The sequence below is a fragment of the Rhyacophila brunnea genome, unplaced genomic scaffold (assembly GCF_057557595.1).
Source record: "Rhyacophila brunnea isolate RB1 unplaced genomic scaffold, BYU_Rbru_1.0 scaffold_2, whole genome shotgun sequence".
Taxonomy (NCBI): Eukaryota; Metazoa; Arthropoda; class Insecta; order Trichoptera; family Rhyacophilidae; genus Rhyacophila; species Rhyacophila brunnea.
This window is the reverse complement of record NW_028232859.1, coordinates 31,077,738-31,102,738: the sequence shown is the minus strand read 5'-3', so window position 1 is coordinate 31,102,738 and position 25,001 is coordinate 31,077,738. Positions and strand designations below refer to the sequence as shown.

Below are 25,001 nucleotides of genomic sequence, written 5' to 3'. Positions count from 1 at the left end.
TGTGACTGTGTTAAGTTATATAAAATTGTGCTCACTTCAACTTACAGTCACTTGAATGCATCTCATAAGTAAATATGTGGTGAGTGAATTGAAATACCGTATGTTAGTATACATAGCGTAATAAATTTATAGTGTCAAAAGACTTGATTTCCGTCAGAGGTGTAGAAACTTAACATAAACAGAGAACTTAATTTATAAAAATTTAAATAAATCAGTTCTAATATGTTTATCGATCAATCTTATTATGATTAGTTTGTGAAAATTGATTGTATATATCGGTTAAAACGCATTTTAAATTTAAAGCGGCCATCTTTGTTTAGTCGGTTCGAGTGTTGCAAACATTGTGAAAAAATAAATTCCCATATTGTCAATAATGTGACGTATGTGCCGGAAAGCTTTAGAGAAACATCAATAATACATCGCAAGATAACTTAAATTCAGAAAACCCTTCCTTTCATACTCTATATGACCTATTTGAATTTCGAACATTCAATTAGTGTGTTTGGCGTTTGAACCCATCGGACGTGACGAATAAGGCACACAATCGCTCGCAAAAACGGGCAAAGCTGTAGGATAATAATAATGAAAGATTATATAAAATCAACAAACATAATATTTTTTGTAGTTATATTACTAATAAAAGTGGCATTTCACTCGTTTATTATCAGAAGAAATAGTTTCACGTGAACCACCTTGTATCTAATTTCACAAAAAGATTCAAAAAGAACAAAATGCTTTCCTAGAACTCAAGAGATTTAAAAAATATGAAAAGTTATGTGAAGCAGGAAGCGTTAGATATCTTGAAGCCGTTCTCAACTTGTAAATTTTATGGGAGGTGTAACAAGAAATTTTTCACGCCGAAATATTTTGTATACATATTTTCATTTTAGGGTGATTTCAGAAAATACTTCAGAATACGGTGTCTAAAATACGCCATCCTTTTTGAGTATACGGAACACCATTATTTAGACTTATTTACTAGCCTTACTAAAAATGAATTAAACAACTGAAATAATAAAATATAATATGCAATAACCCTTCTATCTCTTTGTATATGAAAGTATAATGATCGCATTTGGTATACAAAATTCTTCTGATCAATATACCAGGAAGGAAAAGAATACTTAAGAATATTGAATCTGGTCAATAAAACTTTATTGTGTCATATAGGAATGTATACAGATAAATCGCATTATTTGCAAAAAAGGTATATTAGCCGGAGCAACGGGATAGTTCTGTGATCTAGTAATAAAAAGTAATTGAGTTGGGATGTGATTGGAAACGTCGCTTAATTTGATCCACTTAGATTTACTTAGTATAACTAAATCATTGTTCAACTTATATTGGGTTTAGTATAACTTAACCTAATCTAACCAATGTTTTAAAAATTTCAACACTTGATATTCCAACACTTATGCAGATCCCATACTTAATAATAATAATATTTTTACTGTATTTTAATATTATTTATTTGGGAAAAAAACAGTAAATTTATAACGTAATGTTAATTCCTGGAAAATTCGTTGCTGAGGAATAATGTTATAATGTTATGGTTTCATGAAGTTTTAATACGTTAATTAAATAGTATGTACCTGAGTTACTATAATCCACTTCAGTTGAATATTCACCAATATAACACTATGTTCACTTACATAGTGCATCAAAATGTAAAATCTTGGTCCTTAAAAAAATAAACTATATATACACGCACATCAACTAGAATTTCGATACTTGGTTAGATATAGCTTTTTAAAAATCTTTGAATATATCTTAATAATTAAAAGAAAATTCATTTTATTTTAAATAAATTTATGACAATATTTAATTATTTTTAGATACATCAAAATATTGTTTTATTTTTGTATTTATGTATTTTACTCCTCTACGTTTGACGTAGCGCTCAGTTAAGAAGAAGGTTTTTGTACGGTACACAGGTAGCACGTAACGTAAGAACATTATTAAGGTCCGCCAAGGAAACTCAAGGTAATTGATGAAATTCATGTGGGTCTTTTTATTATATAGTAAGTAAAAGCCAACAGAACAAAAATAAAAAAGGTTTCTACGAGAAATGAAAGCTCTCGCATACTACTTTCAGCGGGTGATTGATGGAGTGGCTACTTGATAAAATATAAAAGTCCATAATTATTTACCATCGATTTTATTCTTTTATGACAAGGTGATGAAAGTCTGTTATGGCTATTGATAGGATTTATTTAGTATTCTGATAAAAATAATATTAGTACCTATTTTGTACTACTCATACTAAGATGAAAAAAATATCCCATGACGCTGAAATTTTACGAATGTTACAAATAAAATATAATGCACATAATATGTATCGTATTTAAATAATAAATACTTTTATATATTTTTACAAAGTCATTATAATAAAATTACTTTATTATATTACATTTGTAGATTAAAAAGATTTTTCTTTTAATTTTTATATTGTTTACACATTACATACAAGTTATCATGGTAAACAAAAATCAATTTACTAATCAATGATTACTTTAATTACTATTATAAGGGTAGCTAAACGTCCTGTCGATAGAATCATAAAATGAATACTGTTATATACCTGCGCTACATACCAATTTGGTTTACGGCCACTGCATAACCATCGCCCAGTGGGTCTATTCTATACTTATCGAACACTAAATTGATAAATAGTATCAAACTTAGGGTAGGTTTGTATCAAAATATTAGCACTTATTGTAACAATTACACGAAGCCGGTTTTTATTGTTGCAATAAGTGCGATATTTTAACAGCAGCAAGATAGGTGCTGTTAAAATATAGCACTTATTGCAACAATAAAAACCGGCTTCGTGTAATTGTTACAATAAGTGCTAATATTTTGATACAAACCTACCCTAAGTTTGATAATATTTTTCACTTTATCACTTTAGCGGTCGATAAGCATAGAATAGACCCACAGGAATCTTTATTCTAAAATTTCTATCTCAAATGGGTCTCTCTTGTAATTATGCGCCCATCTTCTCTGATGACGGCTAAGTATCAGAGTGCCTACTGAGGTTCTCTGGGGGAAGCTCTAGATCTTTAGCATTTTAACAGCATGACCGGAATATATGAAACTTCGCCCATCAAGACATTAAATATATTATGCTTAAATTGTTTGACGAGGTCAACATTCGTACGATGGATTTTTCGATTTCTTTAACCGGTCCAAGTATTCTTGACAGAATTTTATTGGATAGCCTTTACTTGTTTCTCCGTTAGGCTACATTTTTTATACTTATAGTGAACTTTTCGTTTCATAGTCACGTTGTATACTTGGAATTTCATATTCTTTGACAACAGTTTGGACCTAAATAGACTTTTCAGTGCGAAGAACGTTGTATTTCCACTTTCAGTATACTAGCAAGTTTTAGGTTCATCTTGTTCTTTTCGAAAACGTTAGCTCCCGAGTATTTAAAAACAGAGATGCTTTTGAATATCGAATTACTCACCAAAATGTTTCCTATGTGTATATTATTCTTCCTCGACATTCTTATGAAGACAACCACATTTACCTTTAAATGTATCCATTTTGCTGCATAATCTGAGAACTGAAAATGCTTCTTCTTTCCAAGCACTAGCCGCATAAACTAATACTTTATGGAATCTCTTTAGGATAAATCCACTGTATGCTTTAATATGTTCTCCTACAGATTACTTTAAATCAAGATAAAAAACGGCGATAAGGAGTCGTCTGTTCCAATCCAACTATATACAATTGTAAAATCGTGTTATTACCGATATAATTGAAATGAATAAAAACTTATATGGAATAAGTAAACTAAAATTAAGTACTAATTAATGAACGTTTTATATTATGTATGTTATTTGGTTTAAATGATCTTGCTTTTAATTTTCTGTCTATCTACTTGTATTAAATATACAGCTGATACAGATACATGTTTATTATGACGTTATTAAATGAAGTAAATTGTAGAAGAATTGAATGACCTCTAGTGTTAGAATTTTTTGAAAATTAAGCAGTAACGAAGACAATTTTACGCTATTTATTATTAATAATAATATTAAAACAATCTAATAGATATTTATAGAAGTTAACTCTACGTTTACCAAATAAATGATCTTCAATTAGATTATTTTATAAGTAGATAGGTATAAGAAAATTTAACTAACTTTTATCATTACAAAGGTATTGAACTGAATATATTGGAATAATGTAATAATATAATTTGTGTTATACTTAGTACAAAAACAATAATTTCCCACCCAAATTAGGTGATTGTTAAAGTGTCATTCTTTATCATTTATGTTAAAATTCATTGCATATTTTGTGAGATCGAATTTAATATTCAATATGGCTGAACCATCGCAGTTTTCTCCTGAAACCCCATTGGTGATATGAATATGATAATTTGTTATTACAATATGGGATGCTTGCGCAGATAAATAAACATAGTAGGGATGAATTCGCTCGAAATATCGTAATCTGAGCGCCAAACCGAGCGGGGCTTTGTGTTGAATTCCCGACCGGTGTTTTAACAAGTACAAATTCCCACCGCCTCGTGCGGAACAGGTATGTGTTTATGAAAAAGGATAACAATCACACAGTCGGTTAAGCAAGAAAGAGAACGGCTGTTTTTTCTTCTTTTGTAATAATATTTCTTCGCGGGGGAAACCTAAAGCGCAATTTCGATAGACTTTTCCAAAAAAAACTTTTTGTTACTAGAGATAAATAAACGCGTCTGCAATAAAAAATATAATATTTACTACCTGAAAGTTTCTTTCCTAAACAAGTATATATAAAAAATACATATTAAGTAACTTATATAATATATATAGAAAAAATACTCGTACCTAGTAATGTAATATACCAACAAATTATAGTAAGGATATTGATATGAAAAATGGGTCGCGAGCAGAGTGCGATAAAATTTGACAATAATTTAAAAAAAAACAGCCGAGTCGATTATTATTGAAACCATAAGGTAATTGTTAACCTAACTATTAAACGATCGTCGCCTGAGTCATATTCGTAAATTAGGAATTGTTTCATTTTTGCTACAGCGCTAGGGAACGATTCACAATTAAAATTCAAATACATTTATTTAAATATACTGAACTTCACAAATTATAAATTTAAGACGTTCATAACATGACATACTCTCACAAGACCCAAAAGACCTCCAACGTAGAATGCAAGAACTCGCGGATGTCAGTCAAACGGTCGGTCTAAAGATAAATGCCTCAAAGACAAAAGTGATGAGGAACTGTTTTTCGGACCCTGCGATTATCTGTATTTCTGGCACCCAACTCGAGCAAGTCAGCAGCTACGTCTATCTCGGACAGCAGGTGTCCAGAGACGGAAGCATGCACGATGAAAATGCTCGAAGAACAAAGCTGGGATGAAGTGCTTTCGGACGTCTGAATAGTATCTTCAAGAGTGACCTACCATTATGTCTTAAGCGTAGGGTGTTCAACCAATGTGTGCTACCCGTGCTCATGTATGGCTGCGAGACGTGGACCCTCAACACGAGAGATGTCCAAAGGCTAAGAGTCACACAGCGAGGCATGGAGAGGTGCATGTTGGGCATCACGCGAAAGGACCGTAAGAGAAACGAATGGGTTAGGAAGCAGACAAGAGTACGCGATGTAATAGACGTTGCCAAACAGCTGAAATGGAGATGGGCGGAGCACATTGCTCGCCGAAAGGACGGCCGCTGGACAAATGCTGTCATCCAATGGTACCCAAGGGGTACGAAACGGCCACAGGGTCGCCCTAAAATCCGCTGGATTGACGAACTGGTAAAGTTCGGCGGAAATACGTGGCAGCGAACGACACAGGACCGAGAGAGTTGGAGAAAGTCTGGGGAGGCCTTCATCCAGCAGTGGATTGACTCCGGCTGATGATGATAACATGACATGATGAAATACAAAAATTATAAAATAGGTACCTACACAGAATTACGTGGAATGAGCGAAGTGGACCCTATTTTAAGTATTTAGAAAACAACATTTACTTTTTATGTTGTCCTGTCCTCATGTTGGTGAAATATATTATTAACATCCAAATTGATTTATTTGCATCGAGTTGATATTAATTTCACGATTGGGGGTGCTCGAAGCAAACGATCGGCGTTAAAGTCTGCTAGTATAATTTTAGCTTCACTTTTTTCACAGGATACTATCCACATTATTTCTCTCTCCGACCATGTCCGATCCTAATAGGATCATATGGGCCTCCACAGAGTAGAGGTTTGTATTAACAGATTTTGTTTTTACGAGAAATGGATGTCAGCCACTTGCTCAACCTAATTAATATAATCAATATAATTTTGAATAAAAATAGTTTGTGCAATTCATTAATCATTGTGTGAACAAGCCTTTTAATCTCTTGTTATGTGTTTTGTTTGACTCCACTCTGTTTCTTGTATGGGAGGCAATTGTAAGAATACCCAAGGAAAAGCGTCTATACGCTTTGTGTACACATAGGCGTGTGATGATGTGAGTGCAATAGGATGTAGAAAGACAAGAGAAAGTGAAGAAAATCTACCCCTAGGTTCAGAACAGAATGAGCTAGAATGATGACAAAAACTCATATATGTGACAAGGAAGGGTTTGCGCCAACCCAAGATCGACATTATGTTGATCATACTAGCAATTTGTGGATGAAAAAGAAAACATTTTTTGTCTATCGGTATAAGTAGACAACTTATTTAAAAATTTAAGGTAATTCCCTCATTTTATATACTGTCTTGAAGAAATCCAGTATTTTCTATGATTATCAACGTAAGGCTTAGTCACTTTATTTTTATAATAATTAAAATATAAAAACATGTTAAAATAAATTGGTCTCAATATATTATGTATTTTTTTAAATTAAAACTGCATGTATTTATTTGTATCATTGATAGTGTGAGGGCTCGGAAAACAAAAAACGGCAATTTCCATACGTCTTGTAAAATGTTCATAAAAATGTCTTATTTCTTTCTTTTATGTATAACTTCTGAAAAAAATATTCTAAAATCTTATTTATTATTAGAAGACATATATTATAACATTTTAGAATACTTTGCTTAGAAGATATTGATAGAAATGATACCCTTTTGTTAAAATTTAATTGTTTTAACAACTATTTTACCAAACTCAAAAACAGTCATAAACAGTATAACTGTTAGTTGGACTAATTAGCAAGAGTTGAAAACAATAAATTAGTTAAAAGTAAAAAGTGACATTTTTACTTTGTGAAAAAGTCTCAGTACTTATTGTAATTATAACTAAAAGATGCATGTTTTTGTCGAGTTAGCAAACACACAAGATGCTTATAATAACATGGATTCCTTTGAGACTATGAATACATATTACTTAGTAAAAAAATAGCTGTTAGTCTACAATAAATTAGTATTTCTAATGATATTAAAATACGATAATATTATCGTACGTGTAGGAAAGAAACTTTTTTGATTAATGTTATACATCTCCCTTTGAATGCACGTAATACTTTTTAATACTTACATTTCAAACAAAGCACGCACCCTAAGTAAGTTATGCAGCAGAACTACTTATTTGTGTGATTAGTATGCCGTAGTGTTTCTCTTCCAAGACAAAAACAATCAAAAGTTTCGTAGGCACACAAGTTGGGTTATACTATATAAAAATAAAGTATTCGAAAAATAGTTACTCAATAATTATTCTAACTCAAGTATTGATAATAATTATAATAACCTAATGAATATTTAATCGATGAAAATAAACCTATAAAACATAATTGTTATTACAATAACTTTGTGTTAACATTTGAAATATATTATCAATAAATCAAAACAGTGTAATATTAATAAAGTTATAAATACTCTAATATCAGTTTTATATATTACACGAGTAAAACTAATTGGTAGATTCGAGTTTTTTTGGAGAGTCTTCAAGATATATTTGTATAAATGTATTCTCAAAATGATGTTGGCTAGTAGGGTGACAAATGTTGATTTCCTCGAGTAGGGAAAAACTGTGAATGTATGCACAGCATCAGAATAAATATACTACAGTACCTCGGCCATATTCTGGGAGGACAGAATTACATCACTCCCTTACTCATTATCCAAAAAAAATCAATGATAAACGTAGTAGAAGAAGACGCCGCATTTTGTGGTTTAAGATCATATTATATGATTGGTGCATGTGCATGTGCATGTGCATGTGCAGCCCCATCAATTTCTTTTGCGTACTACAAAACAATAAAATAAAATTCTTCGAAGAAAAGAAAAATGTGATATTTTGCGGTACGGTATACTATGTAGTTTGTGGTACGTAGTTTATTATTATTATTATGTATTATTATTGTAATATAATATGTAAACTGTGTTCAATTTTAAGATACATAGGTATAATTTGTGCGTGGATAGAGTGAATATAATATATAAAAATATATTATATTAAATATATTTTTTTAAGAATAGTAGTAGCATAATGGTAATCAATTCGCTATACTTAAACAATTTTTATTTAGCCTTATATTTATTACCAAAATGTGGTATGTAAAGCAAATTTAAGTTGTCGTACTGATAAATCTAAATTTGACTATTGCTTATCACTACTATGTTAAAATGTATGTAGATACACTATGCTATTTGGATGATAGACAATAAATGAACTATAGATGACGTGGTTATTAAACGGACTGTATGTGTTGATGATGCTGGATCAAGACCAAGAATTTCAAAAAATAGAGAAAATTTTTGATGTTATTCTCCACTATAAAACTATTAGAATATTTTTTTGGTTAAATATAGCTAAATAAAAAAAAATAAAAAAAATGTCATGTCAAAATATAAAGGCACGATAAATTATAATTATAGAAATGATTGATAAAAAAAATATCTCAAAGCAATAATAATATTTCAATTTATTTCAATTTTTTTTAACATATTGTGGACATTACAAATTATAAGTTTAAGACGTTCACAACATGACATTTAGAAACAAAGATATATAAAACAGTATTACATAAAAAATAGATAGATCAGTAGATAAATTAGATAGGTACAAGGAAGTACACCGGATGAGTTAAATAGACCCTATTTTAATAATTTATAAAACAACGTCCACCTAAACTCATTTTCACGTAGGTGGAATATATCAACACCCGAATATGTACATAATAACTGTTTTTATTGGTTTTGAATGGAATATTATGGAGCATGTGTAAATAAACTGAAATAGTAATAATTTGACATTCAGAACGAACTTGAAGTTTGTGGTAACAAGATTTTTTTTATATTATGATAAACTTATCGTAAATGTGAAAGTTGTAATAAAGTCATGTAGTAATGCTATAATATCGTCTTGAATTATCACAGTAAAAACAATGCTTTACAGGCAAACCAAACGAGTTTCCCCTTCTAAAACATACTACCTCTGCTACTGTCATGGCGGCCTATATAGGGTAGTTTTCAGGGGCGGAGTGAGGGAAGATAAAGAGGCCGTAACGCGGCGAGCACCCCCGCGGGGTATGCCATCTGACGGCTTACTGCGGAGACGCTGACTTATGGTATGCCCTCGTAGATTTTTCTAGTATAAAATAAGACTAAGTTTTTTTAAAACCAAAAAAATGAGGCAATATTTCTACAGTGTGCATCTGTCACTTAGTATGTAAAACATTGTACACAAGAATACTAGAAAATACATGTAAGTATATATTTAAATATTTTTATATTTAAAATGTGGCATAATTATAGTATCATTTTGAAATGCGTATTGATTGATTAAATAAAAGTTGGTTGATATTTTCCTATTTCAAGATGATTAGATAAACGTCAAAATAGATAGCTATAATAATAATATAAGATATATTATTATTGTACCTAATGCTACAACACCAATTATTTACTATTTTGATATAGGTACTTACCGGTAGTTTATATATAATCATGTGAACCAAAAATTACGTCTGGATTGCTCTGATAATGGATTTAATTCAAAACATCTGTCAATATACATATATAATTAAGTTTTACCATATAATCGCCAGTTCAATTAGTATAGCCATAAATTTAAAAAAATGGGCAAGCAATATGTTGTGATACTTACCTACATTACCATTTAAAATCGATAATTTTCCATGTCAAATACACCAATTTAAAAAAAAAATAAGAATATTGGACTGAATGAGACAACTTATTACAATCATATTAGGAGTTACTTATCTGGCCTCAATATTAATTTATAATAATTTGTTCATCAAATATTAAATAATATAGTGTTTTAAAAAATGTGCCTTAATGCATAATATATATATATATATATTATAATTAACGGACTTTTAAGAGAGTTAGTTGCACCCCATTTGGTCTTCTTTTTTTCTTTGGAGTAATATATTACCAACATGATTACAATGTCTTGTCGCATGCCCTCTAGACATTAGCTATTTTGTTTTAGTGACGACTTTCATGTGATTTCTGAAGCCAGAGGCGCTTTCTGTTCCTACTCTGTATAACAAACTATGTTCAAAGTCACATTAAGTTAAATGTTAATGTGTCGTTGAGGCCGAGGTCGGTAAATAGATATTGTTCCATATATAAATTCCGATAACTCTTATACTCACTGCTATGACATTATTAGAAATATGCAGACTATTTTTTTTTAAATTGTAAACCTTATATTCTTTGTAAAGATGAATGTACCTACTCAGCAAAACTGTTATTCTAGGATTTTTTTCTGATTCTTATGCCACTTCTTCGCAAGCAAGGCGAATGTTGGCACCTTTTTTTGATTAGACGTGTTGAAACCCTTACACTATGTAAATAGACGGAAAACTTTTGCCAACCAACGCGTATGGTACCCTTTTCACAACGGAGATAACCAAGTGACCACTTACATTTGCCAATTTAGTCCAATCGCAAAGTCAGTATAAAAATTAGAAAAAAAAACATACAAAATTGTTATAAAGAACGAGACTAAAAGTCACCTTTCACTTTTCGTCTATGGTTAATGCAGAATATTATTTCTAATAATTAGGTTTATTATAGATATATTACTTACTTATATAGCACACATTAAAAAGCTTTGTAGTTTTCTTATTTTGCAATGCCCGCCTTTTAACTGGATCATATGGATACCACACGGCGCTTCCAAGAATAAATTCTTGTCATTCGCCAGTCTGTCTCTTTCTTTATTGAACTAACGTTCTAGCATTCACTTGTATTTTGGATAATTTTGCATTAACTCCTATGTATTGTTGCCTTATATCGATGGAAATGATGTTAATTTTTCACCTAATCATAATTTCAAATTAAGTTTTACTATTTTAGTAGTATAAATATAGTTTAAATTCGTAATCTTGTAGTAATTGTTACTACTTATTTAATTATAACTTTTCCTTGAAATTTTGCGAAGAGTTTAAAAAAAACTTCTACCAAAATCATTCTCTATAGATCTTTTGTAGAGTAACTCGAATACTGTAGTTTAGTATAGAAACATTACTACTCCACTCACAATAATAGGAATGAGCACGAAAACATTTTATAAATCATCTCTCGTTTATCAAAAACGTTCACATGTACTTGCCTATTATTATTATTCCCAAAATCCAATCATTAGCAAACCGGCTAAATATTTCTGTTCTTACTTTTATTTATAAATTTATTGATTAATAAACACCCAGATTTCCCACAATTACTAATAAAATGTAAGTTTAACATACCATATACATAAACATATATCAACTATTGTCCAGTGGAACTGTTTTGTTCTCTTGCGTCTTTATTATTAAGTTGTTCCAAAACTATCCAATAATTATAACTAGACGACTTACTCTTACTATAATTTATTGTTAACTGTATTCAATTATGTTTTTTGTAAACCTATTTATTTTTAACCTATCTGTTTTTTTCTTAAAATCATTTTTAGTATATCTTTTCACTGTTCGTGATTTTTTATTGGTACTGTAATTATTGTTTGATTTAATTATCCTATCTAATTAATTATCTTTATTTTTCTGACCATCACTTACTTATTTAAATTCTAAAGAATTCAAATTCCATCATGTGCCCTCGGTCGATAGTATTAATTTACTTATTTATTTTATATCTTATTATTATTTTATAAATATATGATTGGTCTTGTTGGTAGGCTATAATAAAATATAGTTGGTGATTATTCTTTACGGAAAATTCAATAAACAACAATAAACATAAAGTCTTATTACACCGTTAAATTAAATATATTATAATACAGAGTTCAGCGTTTCATGTGTCACCGGAATCATTAAGTAAGATGAAATTTAAGCAACGAGATGGCTGTCCCCAAAGGGGTAGTATGTCTCTCCTGCTCCGACGCGTTGCCATATCAACTGGAGTCCATCTCGCATGGGTCCCATTCTAGTGACCTGGAGCCATATGAGCATAGCATATCTTCAAAAATTCATTGCTTGAAACTCGTTGATATTATATTTTTAGTATCTATCTATTGAATTACAAATATTTAGCATGTTAAATTATATCATGACTAGAACAGAAAATAGTTGTTTGGATTTAAAAAAAAAACAATTGAATCTATATTAAAAATTATTTAAAATATCGAATATATTAAAATTGGTGACCCTTTATAACCTTAAAGAGAATATGAACATAATTTTTTTAATATAATGTTTTTCTTTTATACAAGTTCGATTTATTAATTAAAAAACGTAATATGAATCGTATAAAGTATAAAGGTCGAATGAGCTTTCTCATTTAAAAAAAATAATATGTAGCAGTGAATTAAAAATATTACATAGATTCTACTAATACTAGTGCAAATAATCTGTAGTCGATATTATTTAATATAACTTACAATCAACTTTTTAGTCATGAGCATCAGCATCAGCATCAATATACAATCATCGGCATTATAGACTAATAGTTAAATCTTTGATAATCAATTATTTAAAAATTGTAGGATGGCTTAGCAGAGCCTTTACATAAGAAACATAATTAGTGTTGAATGAGTGGGTAAGTTACTATTATTAGTATTATAGTAGCATGTGACTTTTTTTTGATGGGTTGTAATAATTATTACAATCTATGTTATTTCAAACAAGTTTATTTGTATATATATTTATGGATATAAATGAAATTTATTAAAATTATACTATCACAATGTACTACTATACAATACTACGTTATATACAGATAAAAAACTTTGTTATTTTATTAAAATGCCATCATTATTTTTAGATGTTTACTTCAAAACAAAATAAAAGTATTTATTTTCAAGAGATTCAATATTTACCTGATGGTTATTTATGCTGACTTATAAATGTTATGGTAAATACCTTTCTTATATAAAAAAAAATATAAACAAGTGTTCTTTTCTAACGGAAGAATTCTTATATGCATATCCCAATATTTACTAATACTGAATGGAACGCGGTTGGCCGAATAAGTTGTTAATAAGTTGATTAAGTATTTTATTTTTATATAAGCATACTTAATATAAAATATAACCATTCACATTTATTATGAAGGTTACTTTACCTATAAGAACTAATAAACGGGAAATTGAATAAAAATGTCATAACCAAAGAATATTATGTCAACACTGATTCAATGAACAAATAAACAGCCCTTACCTGCAAACATGTTGTATTTACTCTGGCGCAATTGCTGGTTTGTTAGAAAAAAATGAATTTATTTATTTAAAATGTTATTAAAATTATATATTTCCTTTATAACAGCACTGAAGTACTAAACAAACGATTTGGATTATTGTTTGCATTGTTGAAATACTGAAAAATTCAGGAAAATGGAATTAAAGTAAAGCAGATAACAAGAATGTATAGAATATTTCTTGTAAAATACGTCCGCCAAGTCTTTTAATCTTTTCGCAAGCGTTCTCTATTGCTACATAGTTTTCCAGAGTTTTTACTTCTGCATATTTTCAGTTATTTAACAATATATATAATATTATTTCGTAGAAAGATAAATACAGTTGAATATATTGTAGGTATATCATATTTAGATTATTAAGAAATAAATAATATAATGTTTGAAAATAACACTCAAAATATTATCCTCTATTGAAGTCAAATGAAAAATTGTTACAATTTTAATTTTGACAGAAAGAATTTTTGACTTAATTGTAATCCTACAATAAGTCACACCAAATAATATTGAAAACGCGATGTGATACATTGAATATCGATTTCGTTAATATTTATGGATACTTATTTAAATTCAGTGTCCATCCAATATGTAATTGGTAATCATACAATAGTATAAAAATATTTATTTTGAATATAATATTAAGCATTGCAGTATTGGCACTGATCACTCTTGATGAAAACATGTTAAAAAGCTTTGAAGTAACTTTTGTAGTGTATACATGTATTATACAGTAGGGTAAAAGATTCTATATATAATTAATAATTGTATTGTGTAATATTTTAAATAAGTAAGTTGAATATTTTATACATAGATTTATCAGACAATTTTAAAGGAAAGGTTTCGCATTTCTTACTATAGGTACTTACAACGTAAGGCGTATTATTGCCTATAACGTTTCAGGTGAAACTCGCCCGATTACAACTTCTTCCAAGAAGATTTAAGATAGAACTGCTAATACGTAAATCACGCTTAACTTTCAAGACACGGTAGCGTTACACTATTTGATACTAGAAATAGTTTTTTTTGCAAACTAAGCTATGTACGTATAAAAATAGCGTATTTTTTCCTAAATTAAATGCACGTACAAACATATTTAAATGAGTGTTAAAAATATGATCAAAAATAAAATTTTGTCGAAAATAAGAGTCATTGTTTCAATTAACAGAAGTGTGGATTCATCTCAATGATTTAATAACATAGTGTGAAATAAAACTAATTTAAAAATTGACAATATGTACTAATTTTTGTTATTTGACTAACCAAATAAAAAGAAAATAAATAGGAATCTTGTTTTTCGTCAATATTTATAATCTTTTTTATAGGATAAATCATAATAAAACATGTAACTCAAGAATGCTAATACTGAGATTAAAAATTATGTCAGAAACATTTCGTAATATATAATAATATAGTTTGTAAAATTTGTTCAAAAATATATTATTATTATTAACTTTTATTAAAATTTTCTTAAATATACAAAGTTAAAGTTGGTTGTTGGAAAATGGGCCCATTCTAGGGGTAGTATTTTGGCCTTGCTCAATCGCATGGTTTTCATAATATATTTTTAATTTCTTTCCTATCTTACACTCGCATAAGTCCCTTCATTCAAGCCATCAAACACCGAACAAATTTCAGGGGTTATTGCATAGTTTTAATTACGCTATAACTACATAGTTACTAATAATTATTATAATAGGAATATTATCCTATATATATTATCCATCTTATCATTCTGGATGTAGGTGAGAGTATTAAATGATTTTTTTTGACCATGTCCGATCCTAATAGGATCATAATATGGACCTCCACAGAGTAGAGGTTTGTATTAACAGATTTTGTTTTTTACGAGAAATGGATGTCAGCCACTTGCTCAGCCTATTAGGTCCATAGCCTGACTTACACACAAATTGAAAAACAATATGTGTACTTGCCAGACCCAGGAATCGAACCTGAGACCTACGGCGTGATAGTCCAACGCTTAAGTCGCGCGGCCACCGTGGGCTACCAATAAATGAATATTATTTATTATTATAACACCAAAGAATTTTGACTAATGTAAATAATCATAGGAATGAATTAGTAACTAATTGTTTTTACCTTCTGGCAATGGCTGTCTCGGCTTGTAGGTCATATCTGAAAATGAAAAAAAAATTGAAATATTTTTCGTTAACGAAAGTAAATAAAGCATAATTAAGTCTTGTAGATATCAGTGATCAAAATAATAGATAATATATTATCTAATTGATGACAATCGAATTATCTGTAAGTAAGTCCTTAGTTTTTTTTTTGTATAATATCTGCCTACGAAAGTAAAATGGTGATAAAGCTCTAAAAAAAAATAATTGAATATGCCAAATTAATTATAACGAATAATATGCATGAATGATAAAAAGTGTGATTCGGATCATCGCCAAAAATCATAAATCAAAACTGAGCGAAATATCCAATTTTTTTTCTATACCGGGATACTGACTTCACAAGGCAAGCCAAAATTAGCGGCGACGTTTCAGGATTACACCTGCGCTGCATATTGTGTGAAATTTGTTGCATGCGACACCAGTTGTTTTTTTTTTCAAACTAAATGGTTCTGGTGTGCGGTGGTATATTTAGTTACATGTGGTTTTTGAATGACAGCACAATCACATTTACATATTCGACGTGTTGCAGTTGAGACGAGTTTGGATGTGCGAGCCGGCTTAGAGTTATTAAATTTACCAAAGAATCAGAGAAGTTGCCATGCAAGATAATTTAAAACTAATATATTTTAGGCTCTAGTAAAAAACAGTGTTGAAAATCAATTATATATCAACATACCCACAAAATATTAATGTTGGGTAATGATATTTTGCGTAACCTTTTTTTTATACTAACGTGATGTGATGTGATCATTGGGAGCGAGATGAAAATGCATCATCACCGAGGCGGCAAAAAGTGACATTAACGCCGCAAAATGAATAATGATACCGGTTCCCTTTCTATCTATTGTTAGAGTAGACTGTAGAGAGATTTGAAATCGTTTTAGGCTTAATGTTTTTTTTATCAGAAGTGGTTTTTACGAATAAAGCAGAGTATTTACACTCGAACAAATTTCATTCTTCATTTTTCAACATTAATTTATTGTGCAAGGATTCGAGATTTCAGATATTTGCATTTTTATTTAGCAAACATAAGTTTTAAAGTCATGTAAATACTTATATCGATAAAATATATTTACATATAATTGTCTAAATCTAGAACAAAATTTTCTGTGATAATAAGTGAGCAGATTTTTTTTCAAAACACTTTGTTTAGCAAGTAATTATCGTTACAAAAGTCATAGTTACTAACTACATCATTATTTAATACATGTAGTACATTATTTTACTTAATTTAATAACGATCAAGATTGCTATTTTCAGCTAGAAAGAGAATTACAAACTGACAATTAGTTAACACTATTTTTTTATTGAACAAATAATAATTCACAATATTAAAATGTAAATTTATTGAACATACATTATTTGGCAAGTAATAGCAATCCTGATTAAATTATAATTGGCATCAGTTAGAGATCAAGATTAAATTATATGGATGAAGTAAGTGATATATATTTTGAATTAATGTATTTCATGTAGTCTTTTTTCAAGAAGAACATAGATGTACATTTATCTTACTTGAGAAAATAATAATAATTACATTATTCAATATAAAATCTCTGTATATAGGCATGCAATATGTCTAAATGAAAATAAATCTGACAAACAAAAGAAATTAAAATCTAATATCCAAAATATAAACTTTATCTGTAGTGAAAATTTTAAATTTGAATTAGCAGGAAAATTTTCTGAAATTGAATGAATTGTTGTTTAAAATGTGTATTTAATACTTTCGTTAAGTGTAAGTTATTCTAGCCGCATCGACAATATACCTATTTACAGGTCACAAAATTGATACTTACGTAGTTCGATAATGTATATTGTGTGCGTAGATCATCATTTGACCTTTATTTGGTAATAAAGACCAATATCTAATATATAAAAATTAATATTTGTGTGTTTGTTTGTTCGTATTGAATGCGCAGCCATACCGTTCATCCGATTGCGATAAAACTTTGTAAACTTATTTCTTGCACTTGCGCGAAGAGTATAGGCTATACTAATATATAAAAATGAATGTCTGTCTGTCTGTATGTCTGTGTGTCTGTCCTGTATGCGTTCCTATACCATTCATCCGATTGCGATGAAATTTTGGTAAGTGGTTGTATGCACACCCATGAAGGTTTCTGAATTAGAAAAATCATCATTTTCTTCTTCTTCTTCATTCTATTTTCTTTTATTCGTATGGTTCCTATACCATTCATCCGATTGCAATGAAATTTTGGTAAGTGGTTGTATGCACACCCATGAAGGTTTCTTAATTAGAAAAATCATCATCTTCTTCTTCTTCTTCATTCTATCTTCTTTTATTCGTATGGTTCCTATACCATTCATCCGATTGCGATGAAACCTTCGTCAGTTGTTGTGTTAACACCCGCAAAGGTTTCTAAAATAGTACAACCATCTTCTTCTTCTTCTTATTCATTCTATCTTCTTTTATTCGTATGGTCCCTATACTATTCATCCGATTGCAATGAAACCTTCGTCAGTTTTTGTGGTAACACCCGCAATGGTTTTTTAATTAGTACAACCATCTTCTTCTTCTTCTTCTATTCTATATTTTTCTATTCGTATGGTCCCTATACCATTCATCCGATTGCAATGAAACCTTCGTCAGTTTTGTGGTAATACCCGCAATGGTTTCTGAATTAATACAACCATCTTCTTCTTCTATTCTATATTTTCTATTCGTATGCGTTCCTATTCCATCCATCCGATTGCAATAAAATTTTCGTCAGTAATTGTGCCAACACCCGCGAAGGTTTCTGAATTAGTACAACCATCTTCTTCTTCTTCTTCTTCTTCTTCATTCTATCTTCTTTTATTCGTATGGTCCCTATACCATTCATCCGATAGCGATGAAACCTTCGTCAGTTGTTGTGTTAACACCCGCAAAGGTTTCTGAAATAGTACAACCATCTTCTTCTTCTTCTTCTTCTTATTCATTCTATCTTCTTTTATTCGTATGGTCCCTATACCATTCATCCGATTGCAATGAAACCTTCGTCAGTTTTTGTGGTAACACCCGCAATGGTTTTTTAATTAGTACAACCATCTTCTTCTTCTTCTATTCTATATTTTTCTATTCGTATGGTCCCTATACCATTCATCCGATTGCAATGAAACCTTTGTCAGTTTTGTGGTAATACCCGCAATGGTTTCTGAATTAGTACAGCCATCTTCTTCTTCTTCTTCTTCTTATTCATTCTATCTTCTTTTATTCGTATGGTCCCTATACCATTCATCCGATTGCAATGAAACCTTCGTCAGTTTTTGTGGTAACACCCGCAATGGTTTTTTAATTAGTACAACCATCTTCTTCTTCTTCTTCTATTCTATATTTTTCTATTCGTATGGTCCCTATACCATTCATCCGATTGCAATGAAACCTTCGTCAGTTTTGTGGTAATACCCGCAATGGTTTCTGAATTAGTACAACCATCTTCTTCTTCTATTCTATATTTTTCTATTCGTATGCGTTCCTATTCCATCCATCCGATTGCAATAAAATTTTCGTCAGTAATTGTGCCAACACCCGCGAAGGTTTCTGAATTAGTACAACCATCTACTTCTTCTTCTTCTTCTTCTTCATTCTATCTTCTTTTATTCGTATGGTCCCTATACCATTCATCCGATAGCGATGAAACCTTCGTCAGTTGTTGTGTTAACACCCGCAAAGGTTTCTGAAATAGTACAACCATCTTCTTCTTCTTCTTCTTCTTATTCATTCTATCTTCTTTTATTCGTATGGTCCCTATACCATTCATCCGATTGCAATGAAACCTTCGTCAGTTTTTGTGGTAACACCCGCAATGGTTTTTTAATTAGTACAACCATCTTCTTCTTCTTCTATTCTATATTTTTCTATTCGTATGGTCCCTATACCATTCATCCGATTGCAATGAAACCTTTGTCAGTTTTGTGGTAATACCCGCAATGGTTTCTGAATTAGTACAACCATCTTCTTCTTCTTCTTCTTCTTATTCATTCTATCTTCTTTTATTCGTATGGTCCCTATACCATTCATCCGATTGCAATGAAACCTTCGTCAGTTTTTGTGGTAACACCCGCAATGGTTTTTTAATTAGTACAACCATCTTCTTCTTCTTCTTCTATTCTATATTTTTCTATTCGTATGGTCCCTATACCATTCATCCGATTGCAATGAAACCTTCGTCAGTTTTGTGGTAATACCCGCAATGGTTTCTGAATTAGTACAACCATCTTCTTCTTCTATTCTATATTTTTCTATTCGTATGCGTTCCTATTCCATCCATCCGATTGCAATAAAATTTTCGTCAGTAATTGTGCCAACACCCGCGAAGGTTTCTGAATTAGTACAACCATCTTCTTCTTCTTCTTCTTCTTCTTCATTCTATCTTCTTTTATTCGTATGGTCCCTATACCATTCATCCGATAGCGATGAAACCTTCGTCAGTTGTTGTGGTAACACCCGCAATAGTTTTTGAATTAGTACAACTATCTTCTTCTATTCTATATTCTTCTATTCGTATGCGTTTCTATTCCATTCATCCGATTGCAATAAAATTTACGTCAGTAATTGTGCCAACACCCGCGAAGGTTTCTGAATTAGTACAACCATCTTCTTCTTCTATTCTATCTTCTTCTATTCGTATCCGTTCCTATACCATCCATCCGATTGCAATGAAAATTTGATCAAGTGTTGTGTTTACGCCCGCAAAGGTTTCTGAATTGATACAACCATTTTCTTCTTCTATTCGTATGCGTTCCTATACCATTCATCCGATTGCAAGTGTTGTGCCCTTGCCCGCAAAGGTTTCTGAATTAGTACAATCATCTTTTTCTTCTATTTGTATGCGTTCTTATGCCATTCATCCGATTGTGATGAAATTTTGACCAGTTGTGCGCACGCCCGCGAAGTTTTTGAATTAGTACAACCATCTTCTTCTATTTGTATGCGTTCCTATACCATTAATCCGATTGCAATGAAACTTTGGTGAGTTGTCATGCGCATACCCACGAAGATTTCTGAATTAGAAAATCATCTTCTACTATTCGTATGCGTTCCTATACCATTCATCCGATTGCGATGAAACTTTTTTCAGTTGTTGTGCGCACACCTGCGAAGGTTTCTAAATTATTATTATATAAAATACAAAGTTTGTTGTTTGTTTGTTCCATCCAATTTTGTTTTTTTTTTTTTACTACATATTAATAACATTAATAACGTTTTCATATTTTGGATTCGATTTTAATTTAGTGTTTTTACTCCTATTAGAATTATTTTCATATTGCCATATTGTATTACACAGATATTTTAATATAAAAAAATAATTACCTCTTATTATTTTTCAAATATCTAAGATAAATATAACCACGAAGCGACCCTGTGCGAAGCCGGGTACTTCAGCTAGTAATATAATAAAATATTATTTTATTTCAAATTTATTAGGATATTACAATAATTTAATAAAAATAGTATCGTTATTTATCTACAGCTAAGTAATTTCTGTACATAATATGCACGTTTGGATAACAAGAAATTACATCTAGATATTATTATGTTATTACGAAAATATACTTTTGCATACCTACATACCAACTAAATTGGCAAACTGGACCTATACCATACTTTTTAAAGTTATTAACGTTGTCCTATCGCGAACGGTTAATATTATTTATAACTTATTTAAATTATTATTTTGTTAGAAGGCGACCATGTTAAGTCTGTTATTAGAGAATAATTGGTATTATAGTAACAGGTTTAAAATAATTGAATAAAGAACTCTTATTCGCATCATTTAAAGAATAAAATAGTTTTTGATAACAATTTGAATCATAGATTATAACGCACCCCCAGTAAAATACTGTAGTAATCCAAAAATTGGCATTTTGCAGGAGAGCCATTTGAAGTTTCAAATATTCTTTGTAAATACAGGAAAAGTCTGAATGTAAAAATTATTACTCATTTTTATGGAAAAACATGATCTATTTTCAACTGTATTCACCATTTTTCTCTAAAACATATACAAATTGAGATATTTGAATATTTTTGAGTTACGACAGTATTTTATTAGGATATTTGAAAATTTCATGGTAAAATTTGAATCAACTCAATACTTTCTATGTAAATTTCCCTACCATCACTCTAATAATTTCGACTAATTTGTTGGGCACTGTAAAGGAAGGTTTTCAAAATATTAAGTTATGGTATAATCTTTAAAGATTTATTGAAAAAACAAGAAAAATATAATTATTAGTTCAAAACAACAAAAAAATACTTAATTATTTTATTTAATATGCAAATAAAAATTTTAGGTACGATTTTTAATATTTAAACATTACTTGGAAGAGAAGCCAAAAAATCATAATAAAATTCACGATGTGTAGCAGTGCAGAGAGAAAGCAAATCCTTCTTTTTAATTGTCATTATTTTTGGCCGCTCTTGATATGCTTTGGATAAATTGAGACCATCCATTGGTAACGGTTTACCTATTTGCCGTTGACGAACATTCAATTTCCTACATTCTTCATGATAACTAGTTTTAAAAAAAATAATGTATGGCTAGTCTATGTCTACTTTTATAACTTTAATCTTCTGCCACAAAACTTTTTCTCCATTTTTATTCGTGTTGTAATTTTTACCAATTTTATCTGCTAGTTTTTTCATGTTGTGAAAATTATTTGTCGCCATGGGTTTAACAATGTATGGTTGTCCTGTTTTCTTACTTGTTTGTACAATGGTAATCATTTGGCTGGGCACAAAATATTGGTCCACTTTTTAGAGCCCTAGTCTTCTGCTGCTCAATTGTAGAATGGACAATATCGCCTTCATTTAGGGTATGCCCGGTGACCAAAAACTTATGAGAGATCGTTTTATTTTTTTGTTAATTCCCGATAGCATATAAATACATTGCAGCAATGTATTTATTTTTATTCTGCCCGGCACAATTGTCTCTGTAAAAAATAAAATGCTCAATGTGGTGATATTTTTCACGTAATCGAGTACACAGCTACCAATTTCATTGGATCCTCATGCAACTTGACTCTTGTCCCACGTGTATCAGTTTGAAATATTTTCAGTGATATTATAGACTCTTTGATTGTACATGGCCAACTTTCGTTTATAATAGAAAGTTGACACATTTCCGCAAGGAAGCGGTAAAACAGCCTGCAAATCATATACAGCATTAATGACGCTATTTTGGCCATTAGTTCGGGATTCTGCTACGTCTTTGGCCTTTGCATCCTTTGCCTCTATTTTTCCAGGTTGATGTGTCTCATACTTTTCTTGAAGTTGTTTTTTTCTTCTGGTGAAGAATTATTGTATAGGTCGCATTCAACGCACAAATCTTTTTTAGGCTTAAAGAAGCTAATATTAAATTCGCCATGAAATATGGATGCGTATAATAGTGTTCTTTTCCAAATGGCATATTGCTGTCATTTATATTTCAACAATTGTTAATTTACCATCTAAAAACAAACTAGACGTCTGTGCACGCGAATAATGTTACTCGATCACTGGGAAAGACTTAATGTGAGCTCTTATATCATTTTTTAAATCGTCATCAATTTTTTTTGTGATTGCCATGGTGACCTCTTTGTTCTGGAATTGGGATTCCGGAAAGGAGATCTCTTGTTTTCCACGCAGTGGAGCAGTACCTTTCACTCACCCCATATGTGTTGATAAAGTATTTTTTGCATACTTTTTTTTATTCTACTTCTATTTAATTGAAGTTGATAATAAAAACTGTTGCCTCTACTGCTTCCAGTTTTTTTGTTTGAATACTTTGAAACAATAATATCCATGCAACTAGTGAGAAAATTACGCTGTATCTCAAGATCTTCCTGTAGTAACAGAGTTACAACAGTATTTTTTTGAAAAGTATTGTTTTAGTTTTTTAGAAAGCTTCTTGTAAAATACTGTCGTAACTTAGTTACAACACTATTTTATTATCTATTTAACAGTTTTCGGAAAGTAATGTACTGTATTAAGTGCTTTCTCTCTGACACTATTTGAGTTTGACAAACGACAGTATTTTATTAAAATAGCAAAAAAAAATACGAATCCAACCACATCCATAACTCGAAAACGCCCATTTCAGACTTACGACAGTATCTTACTGGGGGTGCGATAATATATAGAATGTTATATGGTATAGTACCTAGTGTTTTTTTTAAAATTATTTAATTAATTTGTATACTTACAGACAAATACACATTGCAATAAAGGTTCATATCGTAGCCCTAGTAGTAAACTGGCCTTTTCCATATTTGAATATTATGAAGATATTGACGCTTTAAAAATCTATATTTCAGTAAATCATTTTCTTATATTTTTTCACCATAACTAGAAAATATAAAACACGTTCGCCGAAATCTGGTAGATGCAGGCTCCGTACCAATATATTTTTAAAAACATATTTTTTTTATTTATCTGATAGGTATATTCCAATTCGTGTGTATAAATAATAATGTTTTTTAAAAATAACTAATATAAATAGCTTAGAATTCTTTACTATCATAGAAATTTGTAGTTTTATATAATTGAACGCTGTTTGATGACATAAAACGATTTTAAAAACTTGGAATGAGCCGGTGTATAAATTCGTGTATAATATGTGTTAAAACATATTCTGACATACGTCTACTTTTATTTTAGGATTTTATACGGACGTTAATGCTTAGAATTGATTAGAGGTTGAATTCGGCTAAGAAAGAAATGAACATTTTGCGCATAGACGTTGGTTTCTAGACAGCACGATGCACGTAAATAATGGTGGACGCTTATCGTGGCCGACGACGATCAGGTGGCACGACCCCTCGCGAATGTGACGGCCGCCGGGTCATGACAGAAGGGCGGTGATGAATAATTTTATTTACCTGCAACTTTATTTATGGCCGCCTGCCCGTGTAAGATTGCCGCCGGGGGTGTCGTTAAACGCGTCAAAAGTTAATTTGGCCCGCCGTGACGGAAGCTCAGCCGGGGTGGAAGATGTTTTGTCGTCTGAGACCGTGACTCGTACTTAATTTGCAAGCGACACGCTTTTACGCATTAAATGAAACATTGGAAAGCTTTTTAATGCCTAAGCGTTTACGTTTTACGTTTATGTCAACGACGCTTAAACCAATAAAGCGTAGATCATGTCAATTGAAGGGGTAACTCTTGAGTAGGTATAACCACAGATGATCCGTAAACAGTACCGAATCTCTATGCGTAGTCTAAGGAAGATAAAAACCCAGTATTTCAGTGTTTCCCATACTAA

The 25,001-nt window shown here is 30.6% G+C and overlaps 1 protein-coding gene across 1 annotated transcript in view; it reads right to left on the bottom strand.

The window, feature by feature from the left end:
• The window catches only part of LOC147072187 (agrin-like), a 411,557-nt gene that overhangs the window by 330,164 nt on the left and 56,392 nt on the right, over nucleotides 1-25,001 (bottom strand). Inside the window, exon 2 of the mRNA XM_085947184.1 lies at nucleotides 15,716-15,751. Within this exon, the coding sequence (XP_085803310.1) occupies nucleotides 15,716-15,749 (34 nt within the window). The 5' untranslated portion in view covers nucleotides 15,750-15,751. The remainder of the gene's footprint in view (nucleotides 1-15,715; nucleotides 15,752-25,001) is intronic.